The 11940-nt window shown below is 44.2% G+C and overlaps 1 protein-coding gene across 1 annotated transcript; it reads right to left on the minus strand.

The window, feature by feature from the left end:
- Nucleotides 1-3262: 3262 nt before the first annotated feature.
- On the minus strand, nucleotides 3263-7435 carry MUSTN1 (musculoskeletal, embryonic nuclear protein 1). The gene is made up of 3 exons (XM_008923353.4): nucleotides 7203-7435; nucleotides 4319-4439; nucleotides 3263-3607 (listed from the first exon to the last, which is right to left on the minus strand). Exons 1-3 carry the CDS (start codon nucleotides 7209-7211, stop codon nucleotides 3501-3503), a joined length of 237 nt encoding a protein of 78 aa, XP_008921601.1. The 5' UTR covers nucleotides 7212-7435; the 3' UTR covers nucleotides 3263-3500.
- Nucleotides 7436-11940: the final 4505 nt, after the last annotated feature.

Below are 11940 nucleotides of genomic sequence, written 5' to 3' on the forward strand. Positions count from 1 at the left end.
TCTTAATCGGTTAATGAGTAACTTGTAGTCGGGAATATCATGTAGACTTTGAAGAAACTTAATATTTACCTGTTAAACATAAAACTCAGACTTGCTTAACGCTTCTTTTTCCAACAGATCTTTGCTATTAAACATTATAATTTTAGTGTTCCATAACACAAAATTAAGAAATCCTTGTGTTTGCTTTTTGAACTTAGATCTCGCCATGTCCTGTGAAATCCCACAGGCAGATGAACTGGTCTGTGCAACAAGGTGCAGGAATCTCTACCATATTCCTCAGCAATAATTTGGAAAAGAACATCCTTAACATTATCTCAAGTAACACTTCAGAGATTTGGAGATTGCCAGGAGATGCAACATGCAAACCAGATTTTACAGCTGATGGCTTCTTCAACCTTTGTACCTCCCTGCCCAACTGGCCCATGAGAGGTACAGAGCAGCACTTGTGAAACATCCCTTTTGGCTGCCTTTGACAAGCCATGATCTTTGGTAGGTGATGCCATTCATTGTCCTAAAGTAACACAAAAATCCTGTGGAAACACAAGCATCTGTGTTTGCTTCATGGCTATTTTACAGACAGAGTGTCCAGATGGAGAGCCAGCTACTGGTGACCTTGGATTTGTGAGGAGACACTAATGCAGGGCTCGATAATTTATCACTCACCCAGTTCACTATAATGTGCTGAGCACACCCTGGCCTTACAAGGTTTGTGCTTTAAATAACTCTTTTAAAAAATAAACTTCATTTCTCCTAGGCAGGCAGTTTATACTACTGGCAAATTCTGTAGTCTTTATAGCAGGACATGTAAATATATACATATTTTAAGAGAAAAAATTAAACTGCTATACATTTGATTAACTTGTACAACTTGTGTAATGCTTTAATCCCTTAAAATATACAGGATTATACACTTAGTGGCCTAAGAGGTGCAAGAGCCAAAGCTTTAGCTTTAATTAAGTGGATCTGTCATTAGTTTTCTAATGCCCACGTGTAAAATCCCACGGATGTTAAAGAGCTGCTTTCACTGCACACTTTTAGGCTGTGTGGTCAGCTCTGCCCCACTCCCGGGTGCCTGGGGCAGGCCAGCACCTGGGAATCCTGTGAAATCCCCTCCACATCCCTCTGGGGCCTGCTGAAGCAGCTGCAGGAAGATCCTCAGGTTCAGCCCTGTCCCCAAGTCGAGCACCAAGCCCTGGTTCAGTACAAACCCTGCCACAGCCATCCCTGCTGGCATCCAGTGCCACTGCTGCTGGGACACTGGGCACAGTCCTGCAGCTCCCACTGCTTCTCACTCTGAAGAGTGAACATGCTGTGAAACGACTCCAGGTCATCCTGGAGGAAGGATCTGAACTCACCATCACAACAGGAGGTACTTTTGAGTGCAAAGTTACCTAAAAACTCAAACCCTGGGGCTTTTTCCAGGCATTCCTCTATCCATTTTCCCTGAGGTCCCATGTCCATTGTCACGTTTGCCGTGATTGGACTGATTAGACTTGCAAGGATGAAGTAAAAATGGACAAAAGAATTCTCCAGGCAGCTTTCTATTTGTCCCTCTCCCCTACAACTATCTCCTGTCCTGCAGCAGCAGCCAGTACTTTTTCCAGCACATCAGCAAGCCTGGAGACAGGGGAGGAGTCCAGTGATCCATACAGGAGAGCACATCCTTGCTGTCCCAAATGGGGACTGACTTTGCCCCAGGAATACGGTTTTACCTCCAGTGTGTATCCTTTAGATGAGATCCACCTTAAAAGACAGAAAAACTATAAGAGATCCCCAGTCCTGAGAATTTCCTATCCCACTGGGAGGCATCACAAGTGATTGAACCTGATGACATTGTGAAAATAAAGTTGTTAGCTAAATCCCAAGTTTCTGGTAGGTGACTTACTTTGCTCCTCTGTTGCATTTGTGCTGAAAGTCTGTGGGACACAGAATTTTCTGTGCTTTGCTAAATTGGCAGCAACATCCCTGAAACAAGAATCTGGAATACAGCACCCCCTCTCCTGCCACCCCACCTGCAAATCTGCAATAGTCAGTCCCTTGTATCACACAAAAGAAAGCAACATTTTGCCCCACTCGTCCTTCTCCATCATTTTTATAACTATTGAACAAGCTCCTGCCAGCTTCTCATGGCAGATTAATTAAGAAGGGTTTGTTAAACTCGTTGCAGGGGCAGCTCCAGTGTTATCGAGGTGAGAACTCTTTTCCATCATGACATTTTTCATGCTCTGGAAAGATCTTTCTCAGGGGAAAAGGCTGTGCCAAGGTACCTGTGAGGAGCCCAGGAGAAATCCTGTCCAGCAAAACAAGGAGGCAAGGTCTGGGCTGCAAATGATAATCCTTGAAAGTGAAGAATATGGGGTAAGGCAATGCACCAGCAATATCCTTACGGAAGCTTTCCCCTTAAATCCAAAGGATTTTGCTGCTGCCTCACGCGGGCTCTGCTCTGCAGCCTCTCTGGGAGCTGTGTGGGCATCATCATGTTTTATCTGTCAAGTGTTTGGGGCACAAAAGGCAAATGTAAGTTTTCATGGTGCACAGAGACATTTGACATCACTTTTACCTCTTTATCACATCCAGCCTGTGTAAAATTAAAGTAATTTCCTAAATAAACATGTCACCTACCTTACTGTCCCTGGATGGGCTGCAGGAGGATGCTCCATGTTGGAGCACAAAGATCCAGCTGAGAGGAAACACTTCAGGTTTTGGGGAAAGCAGATTTGATGTTTAATGCAGCAAATCAAGAAATAAACAGCATTGCAAAAAAACCAGCTCCCCCTCAGGGCGGGCCAGCTGCCGTGCAGGGACACTCGGTGGGGTGGGACACGGCAGCTGGGTCTGTCACCACGTTTCTCACTCAATTCCGTGGGACATGAGGAAAAAGCCACTGGGAAATGGGCTTAAATCCCTCCTTTGGTGTTGGTGCACTCTGAGGGTGCAGCATCTGCCCTCCCAGCAGAGCTGCATGAGGGGAAATCACGGCAGTGCTGCCCTGAGGGGTGTGAGGGGGAGATGAGAGGGAAGGCCGTGAGGGGAGAGATGTGAGGGAAGGCCGTGAGGGGAGAGATGTGAGGGAAGGCCGTGAGGGGAGAGATGTGAGGGAAGGCCGTGAGGGAAGAGATGTGAGGGAAGGCCGTGAGGGGGGAAATGTGAGGGAAGGCCGTGAGGGGAGAGATGTGAGGGAAGGCCGTGAGGGGGAACCCGTGAGGGGACAGCCAGAATTAATCCAAGCCTAAACCAAAATGAGTCACCACAGTGTGCCGAGGTGTGTCCAACAACCTTTTTTTATTAAACCATTGTAGCAAACACCGTCCAACACATAGAAAGAAAGCATGTAATAAAAATGAACGTGGAAGTTTTACCCTTCGACTTGTGCATAATCCCTCCTTAATGACTTACAGTGGAAAATAGCTGCTTGAATCTACAGTGACTCTAGTGTAAGGGACAGAAGTTTGGGAAAATGTTACAACAATCATCTGGGTGAGACACATCCAGGTCTGCTGTCAGCCAAAGACGCTCTTGGCCGGCTCATCCTTTGGTTTCTCAAAGACCGTTTCAGTCCCTGTCCGAGCCCGGCTGAACACGGACGGTGCTGCAGAGCCCATTTGTTCTTGGAAAAGAAAACCAGGAGAGACAATCAGTGAAGTAGCACCCAAATTTGGTGAGTGAAACTAGTGCTGCTGGAATACATGTATACATATTTGATAAATACTTCATCTGTCCATCAGTTCCCCAAACCTTAAAGCACAGCGTTTCCACCCCGAGCACAGGGCAGCTGACAGCACCTGTAGGTCACTACCATTGACTGGCCCCAAATCCCTGCAGATGCTTTAGAAATTTGGGAACTACTCAAGTCCAGGTTATTATGCTGAAAAGGGGTTAAAATTCATAATTTCCCTCTATACTAGTGGTAGAAAAGCAACACAAAGCCAGAGCACCAGGGGTGTTCTGTGCAAGCAGCCACTCTCTTCTATCTCCCCTCCTGCCCTTTATTCCTCCCAATTTCTGCAGAATCTCAAACACATCAAATTCATCAAATTGAGAGGCCAGAAATCCCCTAACCCATGGACCAAGCCTCTGATTCTCAACTTGAGCAGTCATTGACATTGATGATAGTCCCAGGGTTTGGTTTGGCTCTCCTTCCCCTTTCATCCAGACAAGAACAGCACCACCAAGCAGAGCCCAGCTGGCTCCTGATGGACCCCAAATCCCTGCCCAGCCGGGCCATGTGGTGAGCACACTGCAGGTTGCTGTTCCACTGGTGACTCTGTCACTTGTCTTTGTCTTACTTTGCTTAATAATTTCCATCCCAGAGACTTACCACACTGCCTCATCACTTGGTAGGTTTTGGATTTAATTTCCTGGTTTTTGGCAAGGTTTCCTCTGGCTCCTTTGAGGTCTTCTTCCTTCACTGGAGGACGCTTCTTTTTCACAGGCGCTGGCTAAGAAACAAACATGTTGCCCAGACATCAGTATTTTGGCTTTGAAGCACAGGGAACAAAGTTGCCTTAACCCAAAGGCTACAACACACAGAGGTGCTAACACAATATTCCACCAATTTCAACTCTGAGCCTACACACTCAGCTAGTCCAGGCCTTTGCATAGCCAAAATTTCACTGCTCTTCTCAAAATCTGTTACCATTTTGCTGTTCTGAAACTGTCTTCTGATTGCACAGCCTTTGAAAGAGTAGTGGACTGTTTAATTAAAAAAAAAAAAGTTTTTATTCTTATATTTTTTTCTGTCCAGCCCTGCTTGATCATTCTGCAAGTGCTGATTAGTAATTCAAGAATCTGTCCACTATTTGGGAAGGAAAAAACACTTCATTACTAAATTGGGCTTGTGCCTCAGTCTACTCACTACTTCTTCAGGAAACTGCTCGGAGAGATTATGAAGCCAGAATTGATTTAGTTGGAATAAACACTTGACCCATCCTAGTTATCATCTTAAATTTAGGGAACAAAAGTATCTGAGCTCTCAACAGGGCTGTCTACAAGCATGTACTGAACACATCTGAAACACTGGGCTCAGAACCCGAAGAAGGAGAAGGAAATCTAATACAGAAACAGATGCATCATCAGGTGGTGCACTGCAATGGCCAAGTACTAATCTGTTTAGAGTTTATCTTGCTAGAAAAAAATTTGGATAACACTGCTTCATATCAACCTATCTCTACCTTTAAATAGCACTCCACAGTCAGACACAACTTCACTCAGCAGCAGGCAGCACCACCAGCATTCCCCCTTCAGTTTACTATTTCATGGACAGATTTCCAAGGTCCCACCCAGCAGCCCTCGTGGCAGGATGCAGGGACACTGGGATATGATTAAAAAGAACAGAAGACCCACACACTCCAACTGGAACAGGTCTGCACACTGAACCATCAACAAAAACTTCTCTGACCATTGCTACATATGCAGGGCTTCTGATATTTGGGTTCTGGCAGTGGTGGAGCCCGCTCAGGCATTTCCAGGCACTGACTGTGAGGCTAAAAGGGGTTGTGGAATGAAACAAATCCCTCAAGGCCTACAAATGGCTGGAGCAGTGAGTACCAGGGAGTGTGTACAGCCAGTGCATGCCTGCCTGGATCTTGGTTGGGTGGGCTGGCTCCACGGGGGCCTTCAGCATGTTTTCTGTTGGCTGTAAATTCCTGGGAGTGCTCAGAATAGCTCGCTGTCAATCCCATTTGTGTGTGGTGTGGGAAACAAAACATGTACAGGATCTCTGGGGAAAATACTCCACCAGTGGCCAAGGCAAGTGAGGGGAAAGGGTGGTAGCAAAGCCTCCAAAATCCACAACAGCTGATGGTCAGTTAGCAGAGTAACCAAATATCCCACAGCCAGGGTTTCACTTTTTCCTCTGTAATGACAATTGGCATGTGATGGGAACAGTCCCTCACATCCATGGCACAGTCCACAGGCAACCAAAGCCCCTTGTTTTGTTAACAGAAATGGGAAACATGCAAAGATCCTTCACCCATTACTGGCAAGAGACAGTAACTGCAAGGTTTCTTCCCACTGGGACAGAATTCTTGGGGACAACGAGGAAAGGCAGCTCTTGAGAAGCACCAAGATACAGCCAGGCCGAGCAGAGCTGTTAAATTTCACCCAGTTCTTTTAAGATAAACCCTGCCATGCTTTGATCACAGGATTTTCCAGCAGGACAGTTGCTGTGGATTAGTTGGCCCCCAGCTGAAGAGCAAAGCTGCTGCACAGAGGTTACGGTGAGCCCTGGCCAGCAGCTGCCAGGGTCACAGCCCCACCACTGCTAATTGCTCCCAGAATTTGTGAGCAGGGTTTGCCAGGAGCCATTCCCAGCTGGCACAGGAGTGCAGCCTGTGCTTTATCTCCTCCTGTCACAAGTCAAAAAGTGCTGGTTTACAAGACACATGACTGGTTTTTAAGTCCCTTTTACTTTGGAATAAAGAAAATCAGCTGAACTGAGTCACTCTATGTGGCTGAAGAACTGTCCTCCCCTACTCTCCCTGTGTTCCTACTCTCCATCCCACCCATCCCATAAAACTCTCATGCTGGGGAGAGCTCTGCCAGGCACACACAGCTTGCATTGCAAATGTAACATTTACGTGAAAACCTCAACATTTCTGAACTAATTTTGAGAGCACTTTGAAAGCCTGATTATTGGGGAATGCAGTAAAGACAAACCATTCATTCATAAAATGAACATAAAAGTGTGTAACACAAAATTTCAGTCTTGAATACTGTATCCTAACAGTTATAATTTTCAGTCACACACTCTTTTCCTGCGTGTTAACACATCAAGCTTTACACACTTCAGCACAGCCACCTCCTTTCAAAACTACTGCCAGAATTTCGAATCACTGTCTAAGAAAGCGTGTTGAAAAGGCAGAGATTCCCCCCTTCTGTGAAACATCCCCAAACCAGAAGAGGGGAAATGTTTTTTCCCTTCCTACAGAAATAAAAATATTTAAGGTAAACCGTAACATTTTAAAACTAAATCAATTAACCACGTAGAGGGCAGCTGCTTTCCTTCTTCATCAAATAATCCCTCCTAACACTGTACTTGTTTAAACTGCATCAGTGCAATCACACAGGTCACAGAAACTCCGAGCTCACTGGTTAACAAGAGGCACTCGCTAACAAATCCTTCCAAGCAAAGCATCCGAACCAGTAAGAGGTTTGCCAGGCCCCTGCTCCGAGGACAGCCACTGGCACAGCTCTCCCCGTACCTGTGACATAACTGCGCTGCTCCCTCGCCCCAAATCCCTCCGAGGTGCTTTCCCGGCTTTGACTCAATCCAGCCCGTGAGCTCTGAGAGCGCCTCTTGTTTTCCTGGACTTATATAGAGCATCCAACGTGAAGTCATGAGCTGGGTCATCTTCCCAAAGCAGAGCCCGGGATGACTGGGGTTGAGGGAGGCTGTTGTTGTTGCTGGAGGGTTTATTCCTGGCGATGACTCGGGCGCGCAGCACTGCGGGAGCCGGGCTGACGGGAGCAGACAGCTGTGGCAGCGGGATGTGGGGAAGCCCAGTCCGTTATGGGAGCGGCTTCCCTGGGAGCCCCATCGGGCTCTATTTATAACTTTAAAAGGCAAAAAACTTTGTTATGGACACAAAATTGACTCTGAATCCTCCTGGGGGAGCGAGGAGAAGATAAAAAAGAGAGTATTTCTTTCCCAGCATAAAAAAAAAAAAAAAAGCATTCTCTAAAGATTATATAAACCCAATGTCCGAAGCATAACATTGTGCCCTGGATTGCTTTTGCACAGGATCTTTAGCAGAAGAGTATTTTGTGTGTTTTGGAGAGTTAATAAACTGGTTTTATTAACTAGTTTTAACCCTTACAGTTCTATCGCTCGTCTTACACAACTGAGGGGAAAATCACTTTCTACTTCCAGCACTATTAGTAAGTGTAACCATTTCACTCATCATCTGTACAGGAACAGCTTACTCAGACATGGATAAACTCGGTGTTCCCCACTGCACATCCTGACAGGAGTAAAACCCTTCCCAGAACTTTTAATGTTTTTCTCTAAACAATATTTAAATTAAATTAAAGAAAAAAAAACCATCTCTGAGCATGATTTCTATTTTTCATTAGTGGGAGAGGATTGGGTGGGGAACTATTTCCCTTTTTTTTTTTCACATCATGTAAAAAAATCAGCTTTTATGATTGCACTCAACACAAAGAACCAGGACTCCAGCCAGGTAGGTTAATGTGAAAAGGCAGTCGTGGCAGAGCTCCAAACATCTTCTCCTAGAGAGACTGATGATTGATTGTTGCAGTGGTAGGAACCTGCCCTGGCCTTTCTTTGAGCTCTGCCCATGTTTTGTTTAGGCTACAGAAAAAAAGAATGGGAGGTCAAATAAAATTGGTATTTTCCATTATGAGAACATGACATCAAACACAGCTCTAGTGCTGTGTGATTGGGACTGTGGGATTTGTTGGCTGTGAATTGACCCCCCCAGGCCTCTGGGTGCCCATTCTGCCTTTCAGCTGAAGACCTAAGCCTGAGAGGTTTTCCTTTATTGGGGGAATTATTTGTGGGTGAAGAAGCAGTTTGGATGTTATGTCCTCAGCCATTCCTTAGGTTGAATTTCTATTTTAAACCCCTAGCTTAGTAAACCAGAGGAAGCATTTATGCAGAACAGCAGTGCCTTTAGTAGGTCAACAAAGCAAAAATAAAACACTGATTTTAGAAAAAAGAGCAGATTTTTTTTCTATTGCACAAAGCAACACTTCTCCTTCTCTGCTGTTTCTCCACAGTCCCACAAGCATCACTATTCTGACGCTATCTGTTATGACAGGAAAATAACATTCTGCACGTTTAAAGCAAATATTTAGAATTCAAGACACTGAACTATTTTTCCCTTCAGCTTTCAAAATTGCTTCAGTTAATTGGTACTACATATTCCTCACTTGAAAGCAACAGAGTTGTGCTTTCATGGCAATTTAATCTGTGCAAACAAAATCATTATACAAACAAAATTAAATCACTTCAACCTTGCCTGCCATTTAGGGCAGGAGGTGAGGAGCTTACAGAGGTAGGGGGAATATCCTGAAGTTTCCAGGACATCCCCATAGCCTGGACAGTTCTTTGATTGCACATTTCTTACACCAACACTCAACAACAGCCACAACCATTTTCTTGCACAGATCATGGGCTATTTTTCCTTACAAAAAAACCAACTTAAGTCTACAGTTACTTACATTTCAGAGTAGAAATTCTGTTCCCATGGCTGAGGTCCTCAGATCTGTCAAATGGGACATGAATGACAATGATACAAGATAGGCTCATTTATTCAATAGTGGCTATTAAAAAGAAAAGTTGACCCTCTTTAACCTTCCACTGCAACAGCAAGTGTGGAAAACTCCTTTGCAGAGAAATGGTTGCAGATAAAATATGGCAATGACCAGAGAATTTGGTGAACATACACAGGTGCTGCTGTGGGTTCCAGATCTTACAGAAGATTTCTCCTCCAGGGAAGTGCTAACACCCCTCAGGGGGCTGACAGGCTTGGTAGAATGAAGGTTATACTCTGAATTCCCTGTGAGGATGAACTGAATCTGGGGCTGCTTGGAAAGTAATGGGTAAATGTTATCCAGGAGTTACAGAGGTAGGATTGGATTGATGCTGTGTAGCTCCAGCCCTGAAAAAGCCTTCCTCAGGGAACAGATCTGAGAGGAGCCTGCAAGGATTCTAAACAAAATTTGCAACTTAATAGCACTTCTTCCAGCTCAAATGGGATTAAGGTAAATGGATATGCTGAAATTAAAATCAGCAGAAGAGTGGACAACATTAGACCTGAATTTAAACTCGAGTAGCAAAACCTGCTTCCCACAGGAGCACACTATAAACACTGAAACACGGGGACTTCGAAACAGAGCAAGTATAAAACAAGTGTACAAATCTGTAATAAGTCCAACTTTATTGTAAACCATTATACAATGTAATTACATCAGATACCTTTAAAAGTTTAAGGTAACACCACTGATTAAACAATATGGTCCAAACAGAGGGCAGCAGAATACAGCTGTTGGTTTTGCTCACATTGGCTATACTCTGAATTTACCTACAAACAAACCCCACATTCAGTTTGAGACAGATACCCACGCAAGACAAAAACACCTACAAAAGAGTCCCTTTTTTAAAGATACTGCAGTTTTACTTTGTAAAACCATAGTAGTCATTTTCAGTAATTGAACTGGAAACTTCCCCTAAAAAAAGTTTGCACGCCTATGCTGTAGATGTAACTCTGACTTGATGTGGCCGAATTTATTCGCTTTCACTACTGGTTTCTCCTGTAAAAAGCACAGCAAAGTTGCAAACACGGGTTAGTCAAGCACAGTGGCAGAGATTCCTTGTGATGCTCAGCTCTGAGCAGAGCGGGAGAGCCCAGGCCTCCCTCCCCAGGCCCGGCAGGAACGGGAGCAGACACCTGCCAGAGGGGATCACTTTGCATTGCTCTAATTTGCAACTCAGTTTCTGAGTTTTCCCTGAAGAAAAGCTATAGTACATTTTAGTTAGCAACATTAACAGACAGCATTCACCTACTTAAAGTAAGACAAGGGGACCTGAACGTATTAAAGCCAGAACTTGAAAACCACATATTAGACAACACCAGTGTTTTAAGTTTATGCAGATGTCACAGGTCAGATCCCAGAAGCAGTTAATACATTTAGGTTGACCATTTGTAGTAAATTCTCTCTCCACCAATACCTCTGTGTCTCTTCTCTCAGTTATAATCCCTTTCTCTTACTTTGGCATAGACTACATAGCTTATTTTCACTAAACAGAATCACATTTCCTAAGCACAGCCTGAATTAAACCTTTGCTATGAGTTGTCCCGAAGTACATTTACAAGCAGAAATCTGAGTGCCAATTTTAGGATAATGCAAATGTTGAGAAGTTCCAATACCATTACTGGATCAACTCCTTATGAAAAGTCTATTTCAGACTGTCCTGCCAGTCCATTTCAATGAGCAGTAAGACACAGTGAAGCACCAGGCACATATTCCCTTCTCACACTTACAAGCCTGTCAGACAAGAGCACCTGTTCTACTTGTACCTACAGCAAGAATTCCAATATTTACCTTACAAAGAGGAAAACCACCAAGTTACATCTTCCATCCCTTTCCCAAGACAGCAAAGAATAAATAGGAAAAGACCTCAGATTTTGTTATTTAGCTAAAGTTCTGAATAAAATTATTGTCTTAGGAGAAAGAGTCAGAACTGGGTTTTCCCCTTTGAAGGCTGCTCCTCCTGTTACTAATGTGGTGTTCAAAATATTTCTGTGTCTTTGGCTCATGGTGCTTTACTATATCATCTTGCTAGGCATACCAAAATCTCACATCAAGTGACATTTAAGCACTTAAGACATGAAAAATTAGGCATTCAGGACCTTTGCTACAACCACCTTCAACAAACTGCTCCATAGCACTTTACACTGGTTTGTACTTGGTCAGTAAGCTTGAGGTCTGCTGAAAACAAATATTTTCACATGATTAAGGCCATAATCTTATACTGACAATTCACAGGCTAAACATGAGACTAGAATCATTTTGATAACTGAAGTAACTGGAGGGAAAAGGAAGATAAAATGCAAGCAGTTCAATCCGTGTGCGCTGCTCAGGTACCTCAGCGGGCGAGGACAGCGAGGGCTGTGCAGTGGGACACAGCACATGTCCAACAGCTTTATGTCACTGTCTGGAACAGAACAAATCCTATGCTAAAAGAAATAAATGCTGACATTTGCGACAAGAGCCAGTCCTAGCTCTTAATCCCTTTGGAAAAGCGAGTTGTACTAGACTATTCTGTTGCTGAAAATGAATTCCTGGAAGTACTGTGCTTCTGGAAACCCGCACCCACCCAGTGGTAAATCATCAAGAGAAGATGCAAGTCACACAATCAATAAAAAAATCCCAAAAAACCTAAAACAGAGGCAACACTGATCAGGGACATTTCCC

Source organism: Manacus vitellinus, unplaced genomic scaffold (assembly GCF_001715985.3).
Source record: "Manacus vitellinus isolate BGI_N305 unplaced genomic scaffold, ASM171598v3 scaffold_14_pilon, whole genome shotgun sequence".
In the NCBI taxonomy this organism is placed as follows: Eukaryota; Metazoa; Chordata; class Aves; order Passeriformes; family Pipridae; genus Manacus; species Manacus vitellinus.

Excerpts from the sequence above, each read along its gene's own strand:
- MUSTN1 (XM_008923353.4), bottom strand. Across the intron at positions 3,608-4,318 it reads CCAAGTGATGAGGCAGTGTG|AACAAATGGGCTCTGCAGCA; the intron begins GTAAGTCTCTGG and ends TTCTTTTCCAAG.